The 20,611-nt window shown below is 39.8% G+C and overlaps 1 protein-coding gene across 1 annotated transcript in view; it reads left to right on the forward strand.

Annotated features, from left to right (window-relative positions):
• The first annotated feature begins 211 nt into the window (after positions 1-211).
• The window catches only part of AMPD3 (adenosine monophosphate deaminase 3), a 34,466-nt gene continuing 14,066 nt past the window's right edge, over positions 212-20,611 (forward strand). The window contains exons 1-6 of the mRNA XM_074150077.1: positions 212-354; positions 3,203-3,428; positions 5,801-5,996; positions 6,447-6,612; positions 8,918-9,137; positions 11,834-11,963. Of these exons, the coding sequence (XP_074006178.1) occupies positions 333-354; positions 3,203-3,428; positions 5,801-5,996; positions 6,447-6,612; positions 8,918-9,137; positions 11,834-11,963 (960 nt within the window). The 5' untranslated portion in view covers positions 212-332. The remainder of the gene's footprint in view (positions 355-3,202; positions 3,429-5,800; positions 5,997-6,446; positions 6,613-8,917; positions 9,138-11,833; positions 11,964-20,611) is intronic.

Below are 20,611 nucleotides of genomic sequence, written 5' to 3' on the forward strand. Positions count from 1 at the left end.
CGCCTGCCTCCCCCCCAGCCCCACCTGCTGCGGAGCCGCCCCGGGCCGCGATGCTGCCGCGCAGGAGTCGGCTGGCTGCCTCGGCGGGGCTGGGGGCGCGGCGAGCGGGCTCCTCCGCCTGGGGCCCGCGGCGGCCATAAAGGGCCGGGGAAGGGGCGGCGCGGCACTGCGGTACTGGGGCGGCCGGCTGGCGGGTGAATGCGGCAGAGGGGAGCGGCGGCATCTGGCGGGAGCAGCTCCTCCCTCCGCAGCCGCCTCCTCCGCTGGCGGCTTCTGACAGAGTCTCTCCAGCCGCCGGGAGCGCCGGTGGCGCGGCCCGGCCCTGCCCCAGCATGGCTTTCCCCGGGGCGCTAGGTAAGTCCTGAGGCAGAAGGCAGCGCCGTGCCGGTGGTGACCTTGGCCGCCGTCCCGGTGGGGACGGGCCCTGGGCGGCCGCGGCCGGGGCTCCTGCGGCGGGAGCGGCCGCCGGCCGGGCCCCTCGCCCGGCCCCACTCCACCTGCTCCCGGCGGCGGGATGCGGCTCCCCGCGCTGCCAGCCACCATCCGTGGGGCTTTGGAGGCGGCGGTTGTTGTTTACATGGCGCGTGCTCATTACATATTCAAGCCCATTAAATTCCTGATCGATAATTGCTTTTTAAATAATCATTCCATCATTCTTTATGCAGCAGGTTTCAAGAGAAATAGCTTTCCTGTCTTCCACAAAGGTGCAGAGCTACAGAGCAACCAAAGCAGCCTTTCTGTGTGTGTGTGTGTGTGTGTGTGAGGGATATTTAGGAAAAGACCATTTGCGGGGTGCTGCATTAATACCCCCTCCCCATCCCATTAAGACGTCTAGTTGTTGCTCTCCCAGTCACTTACCTTGGGTAAAGGGCAGCACTTCTATAGAAGGATGCTGGATACAAGATCCTCATCCCTCTTCCAGTTCAGCATGGCACAGCTTGCATGAGTATTGCATGAAGTGCCCACAACTATTTTAGGTTTATTAAATGCATTTCAGTGATGTAAGCTTGCAGTGATGTGGGCGAAACTACCTTTCAAAGTCTTTTGTGCCTTAATCTCTTATTTGCTTGAGTGGGGAATGTGACATCAGGTTCTGTAAGAAAGAAAAAAATCTTTGGTCTCAGAAGAAGATTGTACTCACATCTATACATTCTGACTCTTTGCTATCATCTTATAATGATTTAAAATACACTATGGTTTCTTATACAATGTATTTCCTATTGCATTTCTGCTTCTGATCACAATTCTCTAAGAAAAAGCTCGTTTATACTAGGAAAATGCTCAGGCAATGATAAACATACAACCAATTGATTTTTTCCTGTCCCTCAGCTAGTACTGAAAATACTTTAATTGCTGATTTAACAGCAGAAGAAACACTGTTATTCCACATTTTACTGTTATTGCTAGCAATCTTGCTGTAGTTGAGTAACTATAAAGACTGTTCTTGCCTGGCTGAAGTGGCCCAAAAGGCCCTTGTTGCTGGGAGCTGTATGTATGGCAGTTACTGTTGCTGACAGCTGTGTTCATTGGGGTCAGTGGAAAGACTCCCATGACTTCACTGAGGTTTGAAATTGAGAAACCGAATCTAAGTTTGGATGCTTCTAAGACATCATAGTGCATTGTCATTGAATCATTCAGCTAAATGTGTATGTATCTTTATATTTCTTATGTAGTTATACTTGATTTTTATGAAGACTTAATACTAATTGCAAAACAAGCACTCTCCAGGCAGAAAAACTGCACAGTCAGATCCGTAGTTCTTTAAAACCAGTGATGTTTTTCTACTGGGCTGTGAATTGGTTCTTATAAAATAAAAATGCAAAATAACACAGATGATCGCTAAATGGCCATGTTATGTTCCAATATATCTCTTGTTACCTTTTCATACTATGCTTGCTTTTAGAATAAAAGCAAAAGTGTTCTCAAAGCAACTGTGAAAACAGGTGGACATTAATTAGAATCTTTTAGGCTGAAAACAACAGGATCACATATCAAAAGGATCACATATCAACATGTGAAACTTGCTGCATGCCTACAGAAATACTGTAATGGGGGCCCTGATAAGTTATGCTTGGAGTGATTAAAAACTGCCATGCTCCATGCTGACTTTCAGCATACATCATTCATATTTGAATGAATACTATCTTATAAAATGTGTTTGCATTATTGTAACCAAAAAGGATTCTGAAATGCCAGTTTTGGACCCAGACTTCTCGTTCTGGCAGCACTTGGGTCCATTTGTTGTGACATGTTCATTGCTATTTTTAACTTGTGTAATAAGAATTTAATCTTATTTGTTACAAACTCCATCATACTGAAGGCACTCGGAAAGCTTTATATCACATAATAAATAATGCTGGTCAGTAGCTTACAAGCACTTTTTTTTCCCCTCTAGAATGCTACTGATATGTCACATTTTGGATTGTATACGAATGAAATACAAATAAAGCCATGAAACTACAGAAGTAATACTAAAGATAGTATTTTCACTAGTGCTGCTGTAACAAAATGGAAATACTTTGTGATGAAAGGCTACTTAAATAAAAATATAAAACATATTTTTTTTTAGAAAAGTAATATTTAAATGCCAAGTAGAAATTAAAGTCCATATCCTCTCTGCTTCCCACATCAAATTCAAAAGCAGGATATGAACTACTGAAAACAAATAGGGGAGGAAAAAAAAGTCACTGAGGGAACTACACCATATTTTCTCCTGTTGTGCAACCATTCAGAGCAGCTCCACGACCTTCTTATTTGTGGAAAGGATGGGGTGCGGTAGAAATGTGCCACATTCTTTTCTAACTTGCTTGTGGCTCTAAAATTGAAGTCACTGAGCGGGGAAGAAGTCAGGCAACTGAGTGAGTGCGATTTCCGAGTTCAGTGCAAGTACATACAGCTAAGTATACGTTGTATTGCAAATAATAGTCTATCTGGTTATGTGAGTAAGTGGAATCTACTGGCAAATCTCTACAAACGTACCTTAGGAATTTTCATGACTATACCAAGTTTCCAATTCACAAATTGGCATGGCTCCACATGCATACCTGTGGTTCTTGTGTACTGCATACTAGTTTAAATTCTATGTAGCTGTTCTACTTTATTCTGATCTTAATTTTGATAGGCATAACATGAAAAAATCCAGTGTCTCACATATCTTTATTCTTCTTGTACTTATAACTTTGTCAATGGTCTTCCTTACTAGCCGAGATGCCGAGACAGTTTCCAAAGCTGAACATCTCTGAGGTTGATGAGCATGTGCGACTTCTAGCAGAGAAGGTATTTGCTAAAGTTCTCCGAGAAGAAGACAGCAAAGATGCCTTGTCACTATTCACCGTGCCTGAAGACTGCCCTATTGGGCAGAAAGAGGCCAAGGAAAGGGAATTGCAGAAGGAACTGGCAGAACAACAGTCCTTGGAAACAGCTAAAAGGTTTGTTCAGTAGTTGCTTTCTTAGTGGGAAATAGTCCTTTAAATGAGTTTGAATTAATATCGAAACATCTGGTAAATGATAGTCTGCCTCTTATTACTTCAGCAGAAAGGTGAATAGCAGGTACCAAGGGCACCTCTATGATGTCCTTCTGTGCTATACAGAAGGTGTGGTGATGGGCCCTAGGGAGCGTGGATTGGTGAGATTGTCTCAGCTGCATTTCCAGCAATAACATAGATATTGCTTGTGCAAGTTTAACAAACAACATAGCTGGGTAGAAGTGAATGCAACCCCAAGACTCTTTAATGTAAAAAGAGTCAGAAAAAGAAACATAAACACCCCCCATCCTTATTCTAGTTCCATTCAAAGAAATGGAAAATTTTAATGCAGAGAAAATGACAGTGATATGATACTTCTTTTAGTCTCTGTAAAAATAGATGAAAGCTAAGACTTGATATTTAACATCAAGGGAGAAGGTAAAAAGTAGTATTGGCATAAAGAGGTTATTAGTAGGATTCTTTAACTCACAGGGATAAAAATCTAACCACCATCAGCCATAAAAGCGCATATCTGAGTTTTCTCAAAAAGTACAGTCCACCTTTGAAGTACCCTTGAATCAGTCACCCATGAATCTAACGAAGCCAAACTTGATTTGGTTTATTATCTTCTTCTGTGAGAGAGGTAGCCTTACCCTGATATCAGGCTATTCCAGTATCTTAACGTCAGTGGACTGGCTAGACTATTTCCTAGAGTCACGTCAGCTCAGCAGCAGTCTGACACCACATGCCTTGGATGTGTACAGACTCATCAAAAAGCAGGCAAACAAGGAAGCCTTTGAAAATGATGGCTAAACGCATGTACCTGGGTAGCTGCAGACAATCAGTTGGGCAATGCTTGGCATCGTATTTCTGGAACAGAAAGGAGAAGAGTAGATTTAGTTAAATTAAGGTATGACACACTGATGATACAGGCTGAGACTTTTGGTTTTGAATTGTACAAGTGGGTTTCCCAGTTGGCATGTTCATAAACAAGCACAGAAGGGAAAACTAGATGTTTTCATTCAAACTACTATTTGGTATATCTTTCCTTGAACTAGTAAGTTTCACTTTTAATTTGGGAAATTGTCTTACAGAAATACTTTCTGTCAAACTGTACTTCGAGGACAGTTATACAAGTAAAACTTCTGTTGTTTTCAGTTGCAGTTGATCGAACTTTCAAGAATTTCATACTGATTTAAAAGGTGGCTACAAGTATTTAAGAAAGGTTGGAATTTGGTCATAGGGTATTAATCATACCAGCACTGGATGTTCCTATTCTTCAGAATATCACAGAAGTAATATGCAACTTCCAGAGAGTATTCCAGTATTTCTTTTTCTTTGTTAGTGGTTCTTACTAACATTTTAAGGCTTTGGCAACTAGTTTATGAAATGAGGGAGTATTTCCACAGTGCAAAAGAAAGTGATATCACAGGTAGTTTATAACATTATATTTACTTATTATATGAATATTTAATATGCCTTTACATTTGAACTAAGGAAAATTAATCTTTAGAGATATTCACTTAAGGTATTACAATTACTTCACTGAAAAATACAGCATTCTTTTTCAGCTGGATTGTCTAAGGTACGCATCTATGACAGTTTTGCTGAGAAAGTGCAGAAGTTTTTAAATCTAAGGGGGTTAGCCATCTAGTGCTCTGAGGGGAGGAACGGACTTGAGTATCAAAGCTGTGCTGTGATACTCTGATAACCAACATTAGCCTTTTGCTCATCTCATCAGACACTGCCTAAGGGATAACTATGTGCTCATCCTTTTTCTTACAAATTTAACTGAATGACTATGTATGAAATTTTGCCTGAACACTAGATGAGTTTTTAAATTCTGCATGTTTTGGAAAGAATGAAGTGTGTGTGTAATAGCATGACTTATACCAGCTTACTGTATGTAACATTCACTTGATTCTGTCTGATACTTTGTGAATTCTGATGCTGCCAGTCTCCAAGAATCAACCCCTACTAAAATAAGCACTGTGATGGCATTTTCCTTCTGTACAGTGACTTACTGAAACAAATTTGTAAGAAGTGAAATAAAACAATCCTTAGGGCATCTTACAGTAATGGTAAATAAAATATGGCATATTGTCTTTGCATGGAGGGTAAGTGCGGTTGTGTGTAGCATATATCACGTGAAATGTCAATAGAAAAAAAAAAAGCTAGAACCACAAATATTTTGTGACCAATATTTCTCCTGTGGTATGAGAGATTTCATTTGTAAAAATTTCTTAGGAGGTGATTGCCTTGCTGTAATCAGTTTTCCAGTGTATTTAATGTTTTATACAATGGTTTATTTTATGCTTTATACCATGAATTCGTAGGAAGAAAAGTTTCAAGATGATTCGATCCCAGTCTTTGTCATTACAAATTCCATCTCAGGAATGGAAAGCACCATCAGCAAATCCTGTTCTGTCTCCTGCAACGCCAGTTCTTCCAAGTGCTTTTCTGCCAGTCCAAGTGCCATATGATGTGCCAGAGTTTCAGAGAGTTTCAATTAGTGGGGACTACTGTGCAGGGGTAAGAAACCATTATTTTTTCTTTCTCCCCCTTTCCTCATCTAGGGCAGGGAAAAATTCCAAACCACAAGGAGATAATGCATATAAAGTGTGATATGCCACTATATTATGGCTCTTTACGACAAACTGTAAATTGCTTTGTGAACACATTAATTAGTAAAACCGTTAAAGTCAAGGTCGGGTCATTTTGTGCTTTTTATCATAAAAAATAAATAGATAAAAACATAATCAGTCATTAAATAAATGGGTAATATATGGTAGGAGAAAAAAAATTGTGTTTTCTGCATTGTATTTGGACTCTGCTTCTGTCACTGGCTTCTTGAGACCTTGGGTTAAGCCACATACACTTACATTTCTGGAAATTCAGTCTCCTTGTTACCACTGTGGATTTAGTTTGTTGCTAAAACTGCTGCTTTACTTTTGTCAGTACTTAACCAGGCTTTCTTTTCAGGTTACAGTTGATGATTATGAACAAGCTGCCAAGAGCCTGGTGAAAGCTCTTCTCATTCGAGAAAAGTATTCGCGTCTTGCCTATCATCGCTTCCCAAGAACAACATCTCAGTATTTGTGTAGCATGCAAGATGAAAAATGGAAGGTTGAAGATGAAGTGTATCCAGGTGAATATCCTTTTTGTTCTTTTTAAGATATACAATTAAACCCATGCACTGCTGTAGTAAAGGTAAGTTGGATTTTCATTATGATCTCTTCTGAGTGCCTTTGCCTCTGTAATTTATTCTGTCTATACGTGGTGGAGAATCACTGGTGGACCTAATGTATAAATCCTGTGTCTAATCTGAAACTTTGAAGCTGTCAAAAACTTAAAAAAACTGTACTAGACACTCATTGATATTTTTTTTTTTTTTTGGCAGCTGATGGGATGGTAAATAGTACACTTACGTTCCTCCAGGAAAAAGATATATGGATATGGTTTAAAGTGAAAAGTCATTCCTCCTGATCTTGGCATGCTGAAATAAAAGGGATTATGAGCTCATCTACATTGTAAATTGAAGCATGATACAGACATGCCAGTTAGCAAGCCCTTAGTCAGTAATTTCACAGGCATGGTATGCTTACCAGGTCAAGACTGGAAGCTGTATTTGTTGGGCGTTTTGCCTGGGTTAATAAGTTCTGATCTCTCAACAAGGCTTATTTGGCTGAACATATTCCCCGCTATATATGTCACAAAAGATACTTGTCACTTAGGTGAGTTGTCTTGAAAGCTTTGCTTGTGCATTAAACTGGTTGCACTGCTAGTTTTTGGATTAGCCTTCGAGGAGCAACCTTTGGTCTGTACAGATATGCAACTGTAGATGTGTCCATAGTGTTAGTAATGTATTCTTAGCCATAAAGTGAAATTTTAAATCAATTGCCCTCTAGCTCAGTGGTAGAAAGAGGGTGAATTGTTTTCAAGTGTTTGTTATACAGAAGGAGTGTAAAGAGGACAGTACACTGAATATTCAAGACAGGAAAGATATTTTGGAACAGCTGCTAGGGAGATATTTCCAAGCTGCTATTAAGTTAATAACTCTTTTACAGTTAGGATTTTAAACTTACAACATTAAAAAAAAAAAAAATCTCATTACACAATGTCTTAATTAGCACGAGGTTGATATGAATACTAGAGATAAGAATGGTATCAGTGTATAACATACATCCAGGTGCTCTAGGTGTATAAAAGAGCTGGTTAATTACTCTTCTGTCTTGGCTTAACTGAACAGGTAAAAGAAGAAATTTCCGTGATAAGACTGAGCCCAAGAATGTAGTTCAGTTGACATAAATATAGTTGAGATGCTTATTTTATGCTAGTTATGTTAGTGAGATATTGTAAAAAAAAAAAAAAAAGGTGAATGCTCACTAACATGAGTGATGATGTCTGAATGTTCACATAAGCTGAATCTCCCAGAAGTATGTGTGTTTACCTGATTCTCAGAAAATAAAATATTGTAATTTTGTAAAGGGATTATAAAACTGTACTGAACAAATCCCAGCTGTGCTTCTGGTACTTTCTGATTTTGGTCATGATCAGAAGGCCAAGGGGAAAACTAGAGTTGTGTTGTACTATCTCTGACTACTGTGTTTCTAGGTTCTATTCAAAAGCAATTAAGCATAAAAATAAGGAGTTTTATTTACCAAAAACCCCACCAACCAAACAATACACAAACAAAAAAAAAACCACCCCACAAATGAAAAAAACCCCATCAAAACAACAAAACCAACCAACCAGCCCCCCAAAAGACCTTCAAACCAACCACTTTCTTGGTCAGAGTAAGAAGCACTGAGTCTTAAATTATTTCCTACTCTACCATGAGTTGAAGTGTATTCACTAATAGTTGAGAGAAAGAGGAAGCACTCCTAGTATGTATGCACTAGTCTAGCTAATTGGATTGTGGGAAGGGCAGAGGTAAAGAAGTGAGGCACAGCCTGTTCTTTTCTGACTGATGTTTCACTATGAGAACAGCTGCATTACTGTGTGCTTAAATATAAACTTCCAAAATAACTGCAGTGAGTCAGAAGGTGAAAAGAAAATAATGAAGGTGGGTATGAAGTCAACAACTGTTTTATTGTTCAAAAATCTCAACTGTACTCTCAACCATCCTACTCTGGAAACTTATTCTGAACTTGTGCCATCATATATTAATACAGAATAGTATTAAATTAAACAGTATTAAATACATTTGTTCAAAGAACTCTAATAATGTATCATATTTGAATGGCTTTAGCTTAGACAGGGACTGCAGTTACAGCCTGTCAGAATAAAACTGTGTCAAACAGATCTTTTGTAGTAACTAAAAAGTTAATGGGATTTTTAATGCAAGTATTAAGATCTGCTAGAAATGAAGCATTATGGAAGCAGAAAGTCCTGTTTCTAATTATTTTGCCTTTTGTGTGAGTTATTTCTTCTAAAGGTAAATTTATTTCCAGATTTCCATTCACCCCCAGAAGAAAACGAAGATCCTTACAATCTTGATGATGCTCCAGACAATCTGGATTATGTTATCAAGATGAAAGGTGGCATTCCCTTTGTTTATGATAACAAAGAAATGATGGAACTCAATGAGCCTCGGAGCCTGCCATATCCTGACCTGGAGACCTATACCCTTGACTTGAGCCATGTTCTTGCTCTAATTGCAGATGGTCCAACGTATGTTTCTCTTTTTTTCCTCTCTCCCCCTTCAGGCTGCTGGTTACCTTTAGTTTGATACTTCGCGCTTTTGTGATACCTAATTCCTCAATGTACGAATTCTACAGTAATGTTTTGTTTTTCCCTTCTCAAGCATTAATGCATCATGGAAAGACTCAAAAGGGAAAAAACCCAAAACAAAACCACATACGGGTATATTTCATTTCTTTAGTTTCTCTGCATCAACCACGGCAAAATGAGAAGCAGTTAACAGAAAAGCAAGAAATTGGCCAAAACTGACCCAAACTACTTGAGGCATGGGAACTGAAACTGGAGCCTCACCTTTTTTATTTTGTTTTGGCCTATATTGAATTTGAGGTTTTTAAACAGTTGTCTGGAATTCCTTCATGTCTGTTCTGTTCTTGTGGCATGTAGAGAAGCCCCGCATATGTAGAGCATACAGAACAGCTCAGCAACATAAATACTCAGCCTGATTTGTTCCAGATATCAACTGACTGCTCATGGGCTGCAAAACTGATCCATGCATGCACAGTCAAACTAGGTCTGAAAATTCCCAGAACTGTCAAACTCCTGGCAAATCTCCAAAACCCAGAAATACAACAACTCTAGTACAGTAGCTAACACACTCATGAAAAAGTGATGTCCTCAGAAGAAACAGAATCTATAGAATGGTTTGGGTTGGAAGGCACCTTCCATCATAGAGTTTCAACCCCCCTGCCATGGGCAGGGACACCTCTCACTAGAGCAGGTTGCTCAAAGCCCCATCCAGCCTGGCCTTGAACACCTCCAGGGATGGGGCATCCACAACTTCTCTGGGCAGCCTGTTCCAGTGCCTCACCACCCTTGCCTAGTGCATAACAAAAACACGTGCATCCAGTTTTTAAGTTTACTTCCCAGCTGAGGACGTGAAATGTCAAAGTTTCTCATGGACTCAACACCAGGAAAGGAAAAGATTCCATCTAGGATGGAACAAAGCAGGAACCTGGATTGTTCTTTTGAACTATTTGCCCTGCCTGCCAGGACTGCATTCCTAGTCCTTCAGCCTTTGAGAGATCATCGCTTCCACTGTGACAAGTTAGTCACACCTGATGGACTCTTTGCCCTTTGAGTTCGAGTCTGTCTGACACCTGCAGCATAATCTGTCTGCTTTGTGCATTGATAGCGGCAAAGCAGATGGGCTGAACAGAACCATCCCATTCCCTAAGCACTTTTTCAGGAGCAAAAGCCTATGCTTCTCTCAGCATCCTCAGCACTCCTGCTCTAAATCAAAGCTAGCTTGAGTAAGCTTGTTTACAGTATGCAATGGGTAAATGCATTTCTAGTTTCATTCTCCATGTTCCAAGAGGCAGGTATGGAGAAGATTAAAGGACAATGAGGTAAAACTTGAAACAAAAGTCATACTGAAGACCATTCCTTTTGCAGCTTTTGTTAACAGTCTTTATCAGGAAGCCATAAGTAAGAAGGGCCTTGGTAGGATGTTAGAACACTCAGCACCTTTGTGAATATAGGAGCAATCATCTGCTCCTTTCACTTCTTTGGATTAAGCTTTTGTATGCTGATTCACACTCCCTGATAAATACACAAACCAAAAGGAGAAAGTCTTTTCAGTAATCCTGTTGCATAAGCTCTTCATACAGTATTGTTTCCCTGTTTGCAGCCAATGCTTTCCTATCATTTATGTTTATCACACATGGGGCTGCTTGGAGATCAAGAACTCATTGTTCTTTAATCTTCACTGTTCTTAAACTGGTGAAATCTCATCCATACTCCTCAGTCTTTCAGTCTCATGAATAATAGTATAACCCAACAAAGACTTCCTGCAGTGGGCAAATGGGTCTTGATCAGTATCATATACAGTGAGACTGTGTTTGAATCCGACTTTCAAATCCATAATGGGATTTGTGTCCCACTGAGGAGAGATTGTCAGCAATAAAGCAGAAAAAAGAAGGCTATTACATTAATAGTGCTACAAAAATATTGTAGATTCAATAAGAATTGACAGATGGTCAACATGTTGGTTAAAAATAGAATGAGAAACGTAACAGAAGATGAAAGTGAAGACACAGGAGTAGGCAAGCAGGAAGAAAAAAGCATTTTTCTAAGAGCATAAGAAACTATTTTGGAAAAAAAAAATTTGTACACAATATATGTGTTTTTAAGGCATAAAAAAGGAAAGTACTTTGGATCTTATCTTGGCTTCTTATATTCACATTGAAAAAGCAAATAAACTTTGGGTGTTTTTTTTAATTTTTAAATTATTTCCATAGTGAGTAAGTCTGGATTACAGGTTGTTTCTGTTATATGTGAGATAATATGCTCCATTAGAGGTATGGTTTCAGAGTAGTAGCAATTGACATCACATTTTATTACAGGTTTTATGCTTTCTCTGAGCATCATTACTAAAAGAACTGCGGTTTGTGCACAGATACAGTGATAACAATACTTGGACAACTTAAAGGACATAACGCGGTTATGTAGAGTTCTGTTTGAGGTTTCACTAATAACTTTGGTCTGAAATTGTACCAGATACTTAGATATATTTGTTAACCAGTACGGTAAGAAGAATGGATTTGTCTTGGTCTTCTTAAAAAAAAAACAAACAAACTTGTTTTTACTGTGAAAACTCTCAAGTTCTTTCTGAACTTGAAAAGCAAATAGTTTTAAGTTACAGTTAACTTTTGTGCTTTCTTTTACAGAAAAACATATTGTCATCGGAGGCTTAACTTTTTAGAATCTAAATTTAGTTTACATGAGATGTTAAATGAAATGTCGGAATTTAAAGAACTAAAGAGTAATCCCCATCGAGACTTTTATAATGTGAGAAAGGTAAGTGTGAAAAGGATTAAAGGCATGACATTGTTTTTAGTAGGAGTTCCAGCAATTTTGCTTTTCTTGTGTGAGGTGTAGATGATATGCATGAAGTGGTGCATGCTTACCACTCAATTGAATTTTGTTATTTTAAGAATATTAAAATTTTTCTACATGGGAACACTCCAGAAGAATTAACTTGAATGTAAGTGGGTTAAATGGATTATGTGAAACTCATCTGTTAAGTTATTCAGAACCAAAGGGGCTTAATTGTATGTAGATTGCTTTAAAGGAGTGAAACAGAGTTAATTAAATGAAGCTTACTTAGATTATGAATAAAAATATTCACATGGAGGTTTCATTCGTTTTAATTAATTCACTTAAAGACAGTCAAATGCATTTTCCTGCTTTCGTGTAGCTAAGTAGTACCAGACTGTAGTAGGACAGCTGTATGGATTTTGGAGAAGAAATTCACTTCATATTGAAACTAGGTGTTTAAATACATGTCGAAAGAAAAAAGACTTCCCACAGAAACTGAACTGAGGGTTCATGCTGCCATCAGTATCTGGTAAAAAATGTCTGTGAAATATTAAGTAAAAAAAATTGTTATTTGAGTTACATTCTTAGCTGCCTCTGAGACACAGTGGGATGTAATGAGGAGACAGGTAGGGGAATCAAGGACCTGGTTTCGCTTCCTGACATAACTGACACGTAAGGGAGCTGCATTCTCTTCAAAGCATGGAAGCAACTGTTATGCTGCTTGTTTGCTTCCCTTTCCTGAAGTTAAAAGGAAGTTACTGGAGAGATAATGCTTCAGTTTGGTAGGTGAGATTTCTTCACAAAGTGGTAATTGTTGCTGGTGGTTTTAACCACTTCATGTTCATTTTGTATTGTTTCTATATGCAACTGGAAGAGGTAGTCCTTATTTTGTAACTTCAGGGTTTAGATCAATACTTCAGTCCTTGCTATGTTTTGGTTAGCACTAATACATCAGAAAAGCCTTTTGGCTTTTCCCTATAGTGTCCAGTGTGTTGACTACTCAATGTTTGTTGCTGTTGTGGTAGTAAACTGTCAAATACAAAATCTGCTAAACAACAGTGTTTGGTGAATGTACCCCTGTCTATCATAAGGCTAGAAGCAAATGGGTTGTTAGGTAAACGCTAATGAAGTTCACACATTTATCTAAGTGTATAGATGGCAAGATCTTTTAGCTAATTTACTCATGCAGGACTCAAGTGGCAGAGAATCAACTCCTAACTTGACAGTTTTCTTGCAGAACCCTGGACAAGATATTTACTCCATGCCACATTCAGATAAAACATTGCACTAGCTGACAGAGACATTAATAAAACAACACATGGTGACTGAGAGGTGTGAAGGACAGGTGTGGATGGGGTAACTGCCTAGACAATCAATTTGATTACTGAGAAGCTGTAATTAACAGGATTGCATTTGCTAAGTTCAGCTTTTGATTTAAAAGCAAATGTTCGATGTCTCGGGCATGTCTTAATTATTTTCTAATTATCTGCTATTAAATAAGCCAATCTACAAATGGATTCATGTTGTTCAAGAGCCCAAAATGTGCATTACTTCCCCTCTGGCAAGACCCAGATTCAAGACAGCAGGAACAAGCTTGCTCTTCTCTGACAGAGATCATTCCTACTGCTACTTATTGCTTTAAAAAATCTTGCTGCACAGAATTAATCTTGCTTAAAGTGTTTTTATGAAGCATTCTCTATGGAAAGTATACTGCATTATAGAGAGACTTCCTGTAAGCCCCCAAATAATCTTGTTTTCCCTATGTCTTGCTAACCCAAGTAATGTTTGGATCTGTAACCTGGTGGAAGTGTTTCCTCCCTAGTAACAGTATCAGCAGTGGAACTTACAATATGACACAGGCGCTTCTAGGGCTGCTATTTTCATGTCCCTCTGTTAGTCAGTCCTAAACAGTGTGTACTGCTCATATGAAAAGCAAGAAATAAGATTCATCTCCCAAAAGAGCTGTTAGTGAAGTTGTCTGTTACATCCCTCAGACACAGATGTAGTGGCAAGTTCAATCAGTGAACATGAATTACTGCATTTAGAAAGGTACAGTAGAAAGCTGGCCAGCATTATTTGCTGGCATGACAATCAAAAGTTACTGGAGTTTTTTCCTCCTCCTCCCTGCCCTCTTCCCCTCTTTTTTTCCTGGTTTAATAGGAGTTCTCCTCCAGTGATCTCATCTATTTAATAAATCCTAAGATAAGGCTCCTATTAAATAAGGGAAATGTATGTGTATATCTTACATACTAGAGTTCACCAGGACGTTATTTGACTTAACCTGAACTAGAGATATGTTTTGCACTGATCAAGCTGCAACTGGAAAATTGCCCTTTAATAACCAGACAAATATTTCTCTAGACAGATGAGAATCAAAACGAGAAGGTTGTAAGACAGTCTGGCTGGCTCCACTTGGCTCCCCGCAGGAGGTGGACAACTGTCTGTGTAGGACAATGCTAACTTTAGAGAAGACTCTTGAGTCTGCCATCAGCATGGTTCTCCCACGTTCTCCAGCTCCTGCATGGCAAAGTGCAGTCAACGCATTCTCCACGTAACTCCTGGGTTACCTGGATTAAGGATGAAATTAAGTAATAAGATCTTAGCTCTATAGCACACAACCTCAGAACTGAGTTTTAGCCTTTGTGTACTAGGGTGTTTTGCCTCCCAAAGCGATTGTGTGAGATTTTGTGAGCGGGCCTTCCAGCAGACCACTGTGCCAAACAACCTCAGATAATTCAGAACAGAAATACACCTTCAAAGTAAAGGACCTACACCTGAATATTATTTTATTTGTATTAAAATGTTGCTAATTGCAGGAGGTATTTACTGTGCTTTCTTGGTCTTGGAGCTGTTCTTGGTATTAGGAACTTTGTTTTGTCTCTAATTTTCTTTCTAGGGGGGGAGGGTGTTGCTTTTTTTTTTTTTTTTTTTAAAGTGAAGCCAAGGTACTTGTTTACCTGACGTGTCTTATTCCCTTTATGACGTGTATCCGTGTACTGCACTGGCAGACGTCATTCACTGCAGATAGGTTTGATACAGTTTTCTAAAGATGAAAAAATCACAGCCTAAGCCTCCTTCCATATTATTTCTCTCTTTAGCCACTATTTCAGTGTCAGCAAACCAAACCTGAGGATATGTCATTTTTACACATCATATTCTTCTGCCTACAGCCTCCCTAGTGCAGAAGCCCAGCCTCGTGTGGCAGCAGAGCTTTGGCTCAGGCCAGGGTAGTTGTGCATTGAGGAACACAGTTTCTAGAGTGGCTTACACAGCTCTGCTGAATTCTGTGTTGCAATACCTGGTTGCTGCCGTGACATATCATTTGGTCTAGATCGTTGCAACTGATTTTTTTTTTTTTGAAGTATTGGTTAGAAAAGAAGGAAGTAAATTCTAGCTGTACATCTAGCCAAACAAGAAGCTGGAGACAGAGATTCTCATCTCCTGTCTCTCCTGGTTTCTGGATTGCCTTGGATGGCATAAGTATGATTTAAATCGGATGAGATCCTGAGGGGTTCTGCGCAGTTCTAGGGACTATTTTGGCTCCCAGGAGCACTACTGTGCTACCCTAGGGCAGAGTATATTTTGTGTATTCTGCCTCTCATGCTTATTACAGAGCTGCAAGGAAAGAATCAAGCTCATTGTATAAAGCTGTTGCATCTGATCTGAAAAGCTAATGCAATTTGGTGAGCAGGGAATCTAGCTGTGGCATCCGGAATTATTTCCCTCCAATCCAGCATTGAGGTAAAGGCTGCAGAGGATTCAGTATCAAGCTCATGAAGCCCATAGCTATTGGGGTAGAAGTATTTACGTGTTAAAGTCCATGTGTTTAGAAAATCTGGTAGTTTGCAGCTGTGGATACTACTGATCTATGCACTGGAAAAGTTCAGTGTCATTAAAAGGGCTGCCCTTGGTATTTGTTTTTGCTGTATTTATGACTTATTGCTCTGAATCTAGAGCATATGCCTAATTCAGTGCAACACTATTTCTGACATGCACAGATAAGCATCCATAAAATAGATCTGCGATGGATGTTTTGTGGAGAGTTGAGAAACAGTGGGAGGAAAGAGAAGCAATGCGAGAATGTGAGGGAGACAGTGGTTTAGGACGTTGGTGCTGGTGAGACGTGCCTTGAAGGGCAATGGGAACTCCTTCAAGCTGGAAGCTGTATGCAGATGTAGCCATCTTGACTGAGAAGCACAAGCATTTAATGCACAAAGCCTGCAGGCAGAATGGCATGGGTGGTCAGGACAATACGGAAAGGAAGGGGCTAGCCTGAAGTGAGAAGGTGCAGAGGAAGACAGGCTGGCTTCATTACATGGAGAATTGCCGATTGAAGGGAATTCTACCATCTAATTGCAAGAAAACTGATGTCCACCATTGCTTGAATGAGGTGATGGAATTAAAAGAATTGAGGAAACCTTTGCGTTAACAATTATTTTCATTTTTTAAAACAGTGAGTTCACTGAAGGCATCTTATGTGTTCCAAGATAGGCTTCTGTCAGTCACTGTGTTTCTTCTTTTCATTGAAGATTAACGTGACCTTGAGTAGAAGGTTTCCTCCTAGGGGGAGGGGAGAATAAGAACTGCAACAGGAAATTTGGCTAAGGGCATGCAGCCGAGCTTTTTTTTTTTCCACTAAGGGGGAACTGGGTTGGAGTGGCATTGTAAGAAATTTGGAAATGCAAGCAGAAGGTTTGCAAATAGAAGCAAATAGACCTTGTGGTAGGGGCTTGTTACTCATGGCCCAGAAAAACCTCAGCTCACTTAATGTATTGGATGAAAAACAAAATAACAAGAGCTTAAAATGGGACTGATTTTGCCTTGGGGGGGGAGGGGAGAGGCAAAGAGGGCATTTGTCAGCCTTTTATGAAAAATCTGTTTAAATTCTTTTAGTAGATGCCTTTCATAATAAATAACAATGAAATTAGTAACAACTTCTTAGCATGATAACATTTCAAATAATAATAAAAAAATCACTAACCAAGTCAGACCATATAAGCTGTATCTAAGGATTCTGTGCTTAGGTGCTTCATTTAGATAGTGAAAACGCACAAAAGCATACACACTAATTAATTATGTACTGGGGTAGGTCAAAGCTCAAGTCATTAAAACCTTCCAAAAAGTTGCATCGCTTTTAAAAAAACAATGAAGAAAAAGCTGTGTGATAATCTAGAAGGCTTTTGTCATTACTGACGTTGCTGCTTGCCTAAAGGTCAAGATACACTGGGTAGTTAAAAAAGGTAGCAAAAGTACGGCATGTTCTCTGGAAAAAGCATGAAAGAGACTCCAGGAAAGTCTGTCTGCTTTTGGGAAATAAATATATTGAGGGAGGGGGGAAGGAAAATCTTGGTTCTCAGAGAATGTGCCTGATGTGGTTAGCTCAGCTGTAGAGATATGTGTGATGTGCTTGGGAGCCTGGAGAAGATTTCACAGGAGCTGACTGAATTGCAGAGGCACATTTGGGAGCATTATTTCTCAAAAGGAAGCAGGACTATAAAAGAAATGTGGTTGCTCCTGTGTCATGTGATCTTTGGGTACATGCAAACAAAAGAACCAAAATGTCTCCTTGCTTTCCGTCCTTGCCCTCCTAACAGTAGGCAATACGTGTTGATTTAAATAAAGAGGAAGCGTTCTGTTTTGGTTTGGTTTTGTTTGTTTGTTTAAAAACTCACTAGTTCCAGTAGCTGAGCCACCACTGGAACTACTGCATTCTAAAATTCAATAAACTACACTTATTTAGGTTCCCTACACCTGGTAGCCTATGCTTATGACTTGCTTTTCCTGAATGTTTAGGCCTTATAGGGCATCTATTAACTGTTATTTCACTCTCCCATAGAAGCTGACCAAGCCTTGTAGTTTGTAGTATTTCACTGGTCCAGGAAGAGTTTATAGTAAACAATATTTGTTTCTAAAACAGAAGACCTTTATTAACCTGAGTAAGCATATATATATATAATGCACTTGTGTTCAAATGTCAATATAACTACTCTGAGGAGTGTAATAACATGTTAAGCGGAGCTGGTTTTACTATTTTAGACACAGCATTGTTTACTGTGCATTAGTAATGTACATCATGTTGTGTACTTCAAGACAGTAATATGTTTCTTGCTTTTTCATTTAGCTTTAAAGTGTCTAGCGTATTTGAACTAGGTAGCCATTAACAATTAACTGTTAATATTTATATCCTGGTCTTTGGTCATGCTATTAACATTCACATGGAGAGAGATTTACCCTTAGAAGGCCGCAACAACTTCTGTATATATAAACTGCAAATTAAATGACTACGTGTGCCAAGTAAAACAGTGGCATTTCTGTGGACTGTATGTCATAGCATCAGCTGAGGTTTATTTTGCAGGAGTATGGCTGTTACTCATTCAAGTGCTCCGGGATCTTTTTCCTACTGATCCTTAAAAGCGGATCAGGATGTTAACTACTTCTGTTGGTGGAATCTGGAAGCTGCAGACATACTCACTACGCAAAGGGGAAAGCACTGGTCTTATGTTTTACGTGTCCATGTGGGTCGACTCCCGGCTGAATACGAGCCAACAGTGTGGCCAAGAAGGCCAACAGAATCCTGGCTTGTATCAGGAACAGTGTGGTGAGTAGGACTAGGGAAGTGATTGCCTCCCTGTACTCGGCACTGGTGAGGCCCCACCTCAAATACTGTGTCCACTTTTGGGGCTGTCACTACAAAATAGACATTGAGGTGCTGGAGTGTTTCCAGAGAAGGGCAATGAAGCTGGTGAGGGGTCTGGAGAATAAGTCGAATGAGGAGCAGCTGAGGGAGCTGGGGTTGTTTATCCTGGAGAAAAGGAGGCTGAAGGGAGACCTTATCACTCTCTACAACTGCCTGAAAGAAGGTTGTAGAGACACGGGGGCTGGTTTCTTCTCCCAAGTCACAGGCGACAAGACAAAAGGAAATGGCCTCAAGCTGTGCCAGGAGAGGATGCACCAGATTGGAGATTGGATATTAGGAAAAATTTTCACACTGAAAGGGTTTTTAAGCATTGGAACAGGCTGCCCGGATAAGTGGTTGAGTCACCATCCCTGGAGATACTTAAAATACAGGCAGACATAGTGCTTAGAGTTTAGTGATGGGTTTTTGTCAGTGTTAGGTTGATGGTTGGACTCGATGATCTGAAATGTCCCTTCCAACTTAGGCAATTCTATGATTCTATCCGGAACAGAGGAGTCCTGGATGAGAGCCCTTGCAGAGATGCAGGTTCAGTGATGCCTTGTAGCTGGTTTATCTGAGAATTCCTTCTAGTGTGACTTCCTGCATACAGGCTACGCAGGTCTTGTTGGGAGTGTGTTCCTGGGAATGCTGGTTACTTGCATTTTAAAAAGCACAGTGCAGTGAGTTCAAACTGTTCCAGTGCAGTAAGTATCTTTAGGAGCTTGTATCTAATGTCAGCATCCAACCTTCAGATCTTGTTATGACATTGATTGTGAGATTGAAAAGCCCCCTCTCGGCCTCATGCTCTCTTCTGGATGTACAAATACATGTATACAGTTGATCAAATTAATTCTCAAATTGCACCTTGAAAGCCAAATGTTTCATTTTCACAATCATGCGGCAGTGTGAGTTTCCAGCTCCTATTTCCTTTTGTGACATTTCTTGGGAATGTTGTCAGTATTTGGTCTATTTAAACCTTTAAATGGAGACAGCAAAAGTGGGTGCATTCTGACAGCTGCATTACCAGTGTTGTGCAGAAGCAAGATTAGTTTTTATTTCTGCTTTGAAGCTCCTTACTCTGTATGAGGAGTTAGAGCAGCCCTTTCCACTACAGTTTCACATAAGATTTCATGGTAAAGTGTTACTCATAATGATTCCAAACCATCTACCAATATATAGGACAGTACTGTGTGGTGCTTTCTAGACTTATTGTCTGAACCATCTTGTCCCTATTATGTATAATCTTGAAAGTTGTATTACAAACTATCTTGCTTCCTACTCCTTCTGCAGAACCATTCTGCCAGTTGGTCTTGTAAGACTTGTCTCCAGTACAAGGCAGTTGGTGCACAAGGCAGATGTTAGAAATAGTGAAAGCTGGCAATTGCTTCTGACCATATGCCTGTGCTCACGGCCATCTATGTCCAGGTAGGACCTGGGCTGGAGGAAACTGGGAAGTTTAGCAGACGGGCTGCAGCACCACAGCTTCTGGGTGAGCTGAAACTGCTTCTGCTAGCATTTGGCAGTCTGGACTTGAAGGCAATTTCAGAGTCTGTCAAGCTGTCCCCAGGGCTGTTATGCTCATTATGTGTCAACTGTGAAATCTAATCAAAACAGTGGTTTGTTTCGGTTTGGTTTTAAATTGACAGGAATTTGTTGGTAGAGTAATTTCATTGTTTTGCCTAGGACACGCATTAGGCTGTTTCGTTGTTCAATCAGAATTTCTCAAGGAAATTCAGAGCAAATGGACCCAGGAGCAGCAGCTCTTAGGACCCAATATCCACATACTGGATATTGCTGTGCTTTTAGATTCCTTAAGGCTGTTATCCTAGCTAAGGCCTATGCTTTCTTTTCAGAAAGTTTAGCATAGCCTTAGGAACTGCAATTAGTATTACCTGCCTTTTCAAACAAGAAGTTGTTGGGGAATTTACCAGATTTTCTTCTATTCTTTATC

Source organism: Numenius arquata, chromosome 6 (genome assembly GCF_964106895.1).
Source record: "Numenius arquata chromosome 6, bNumArq3.hap1.1, whole genome shotgun sequence".
Taxonomy (NCBI): Eukaryota; Metazoa; Chordata; class Aves; order Charadriiformes; family Scolopacidae; genus Numenius; species Numenius arquata.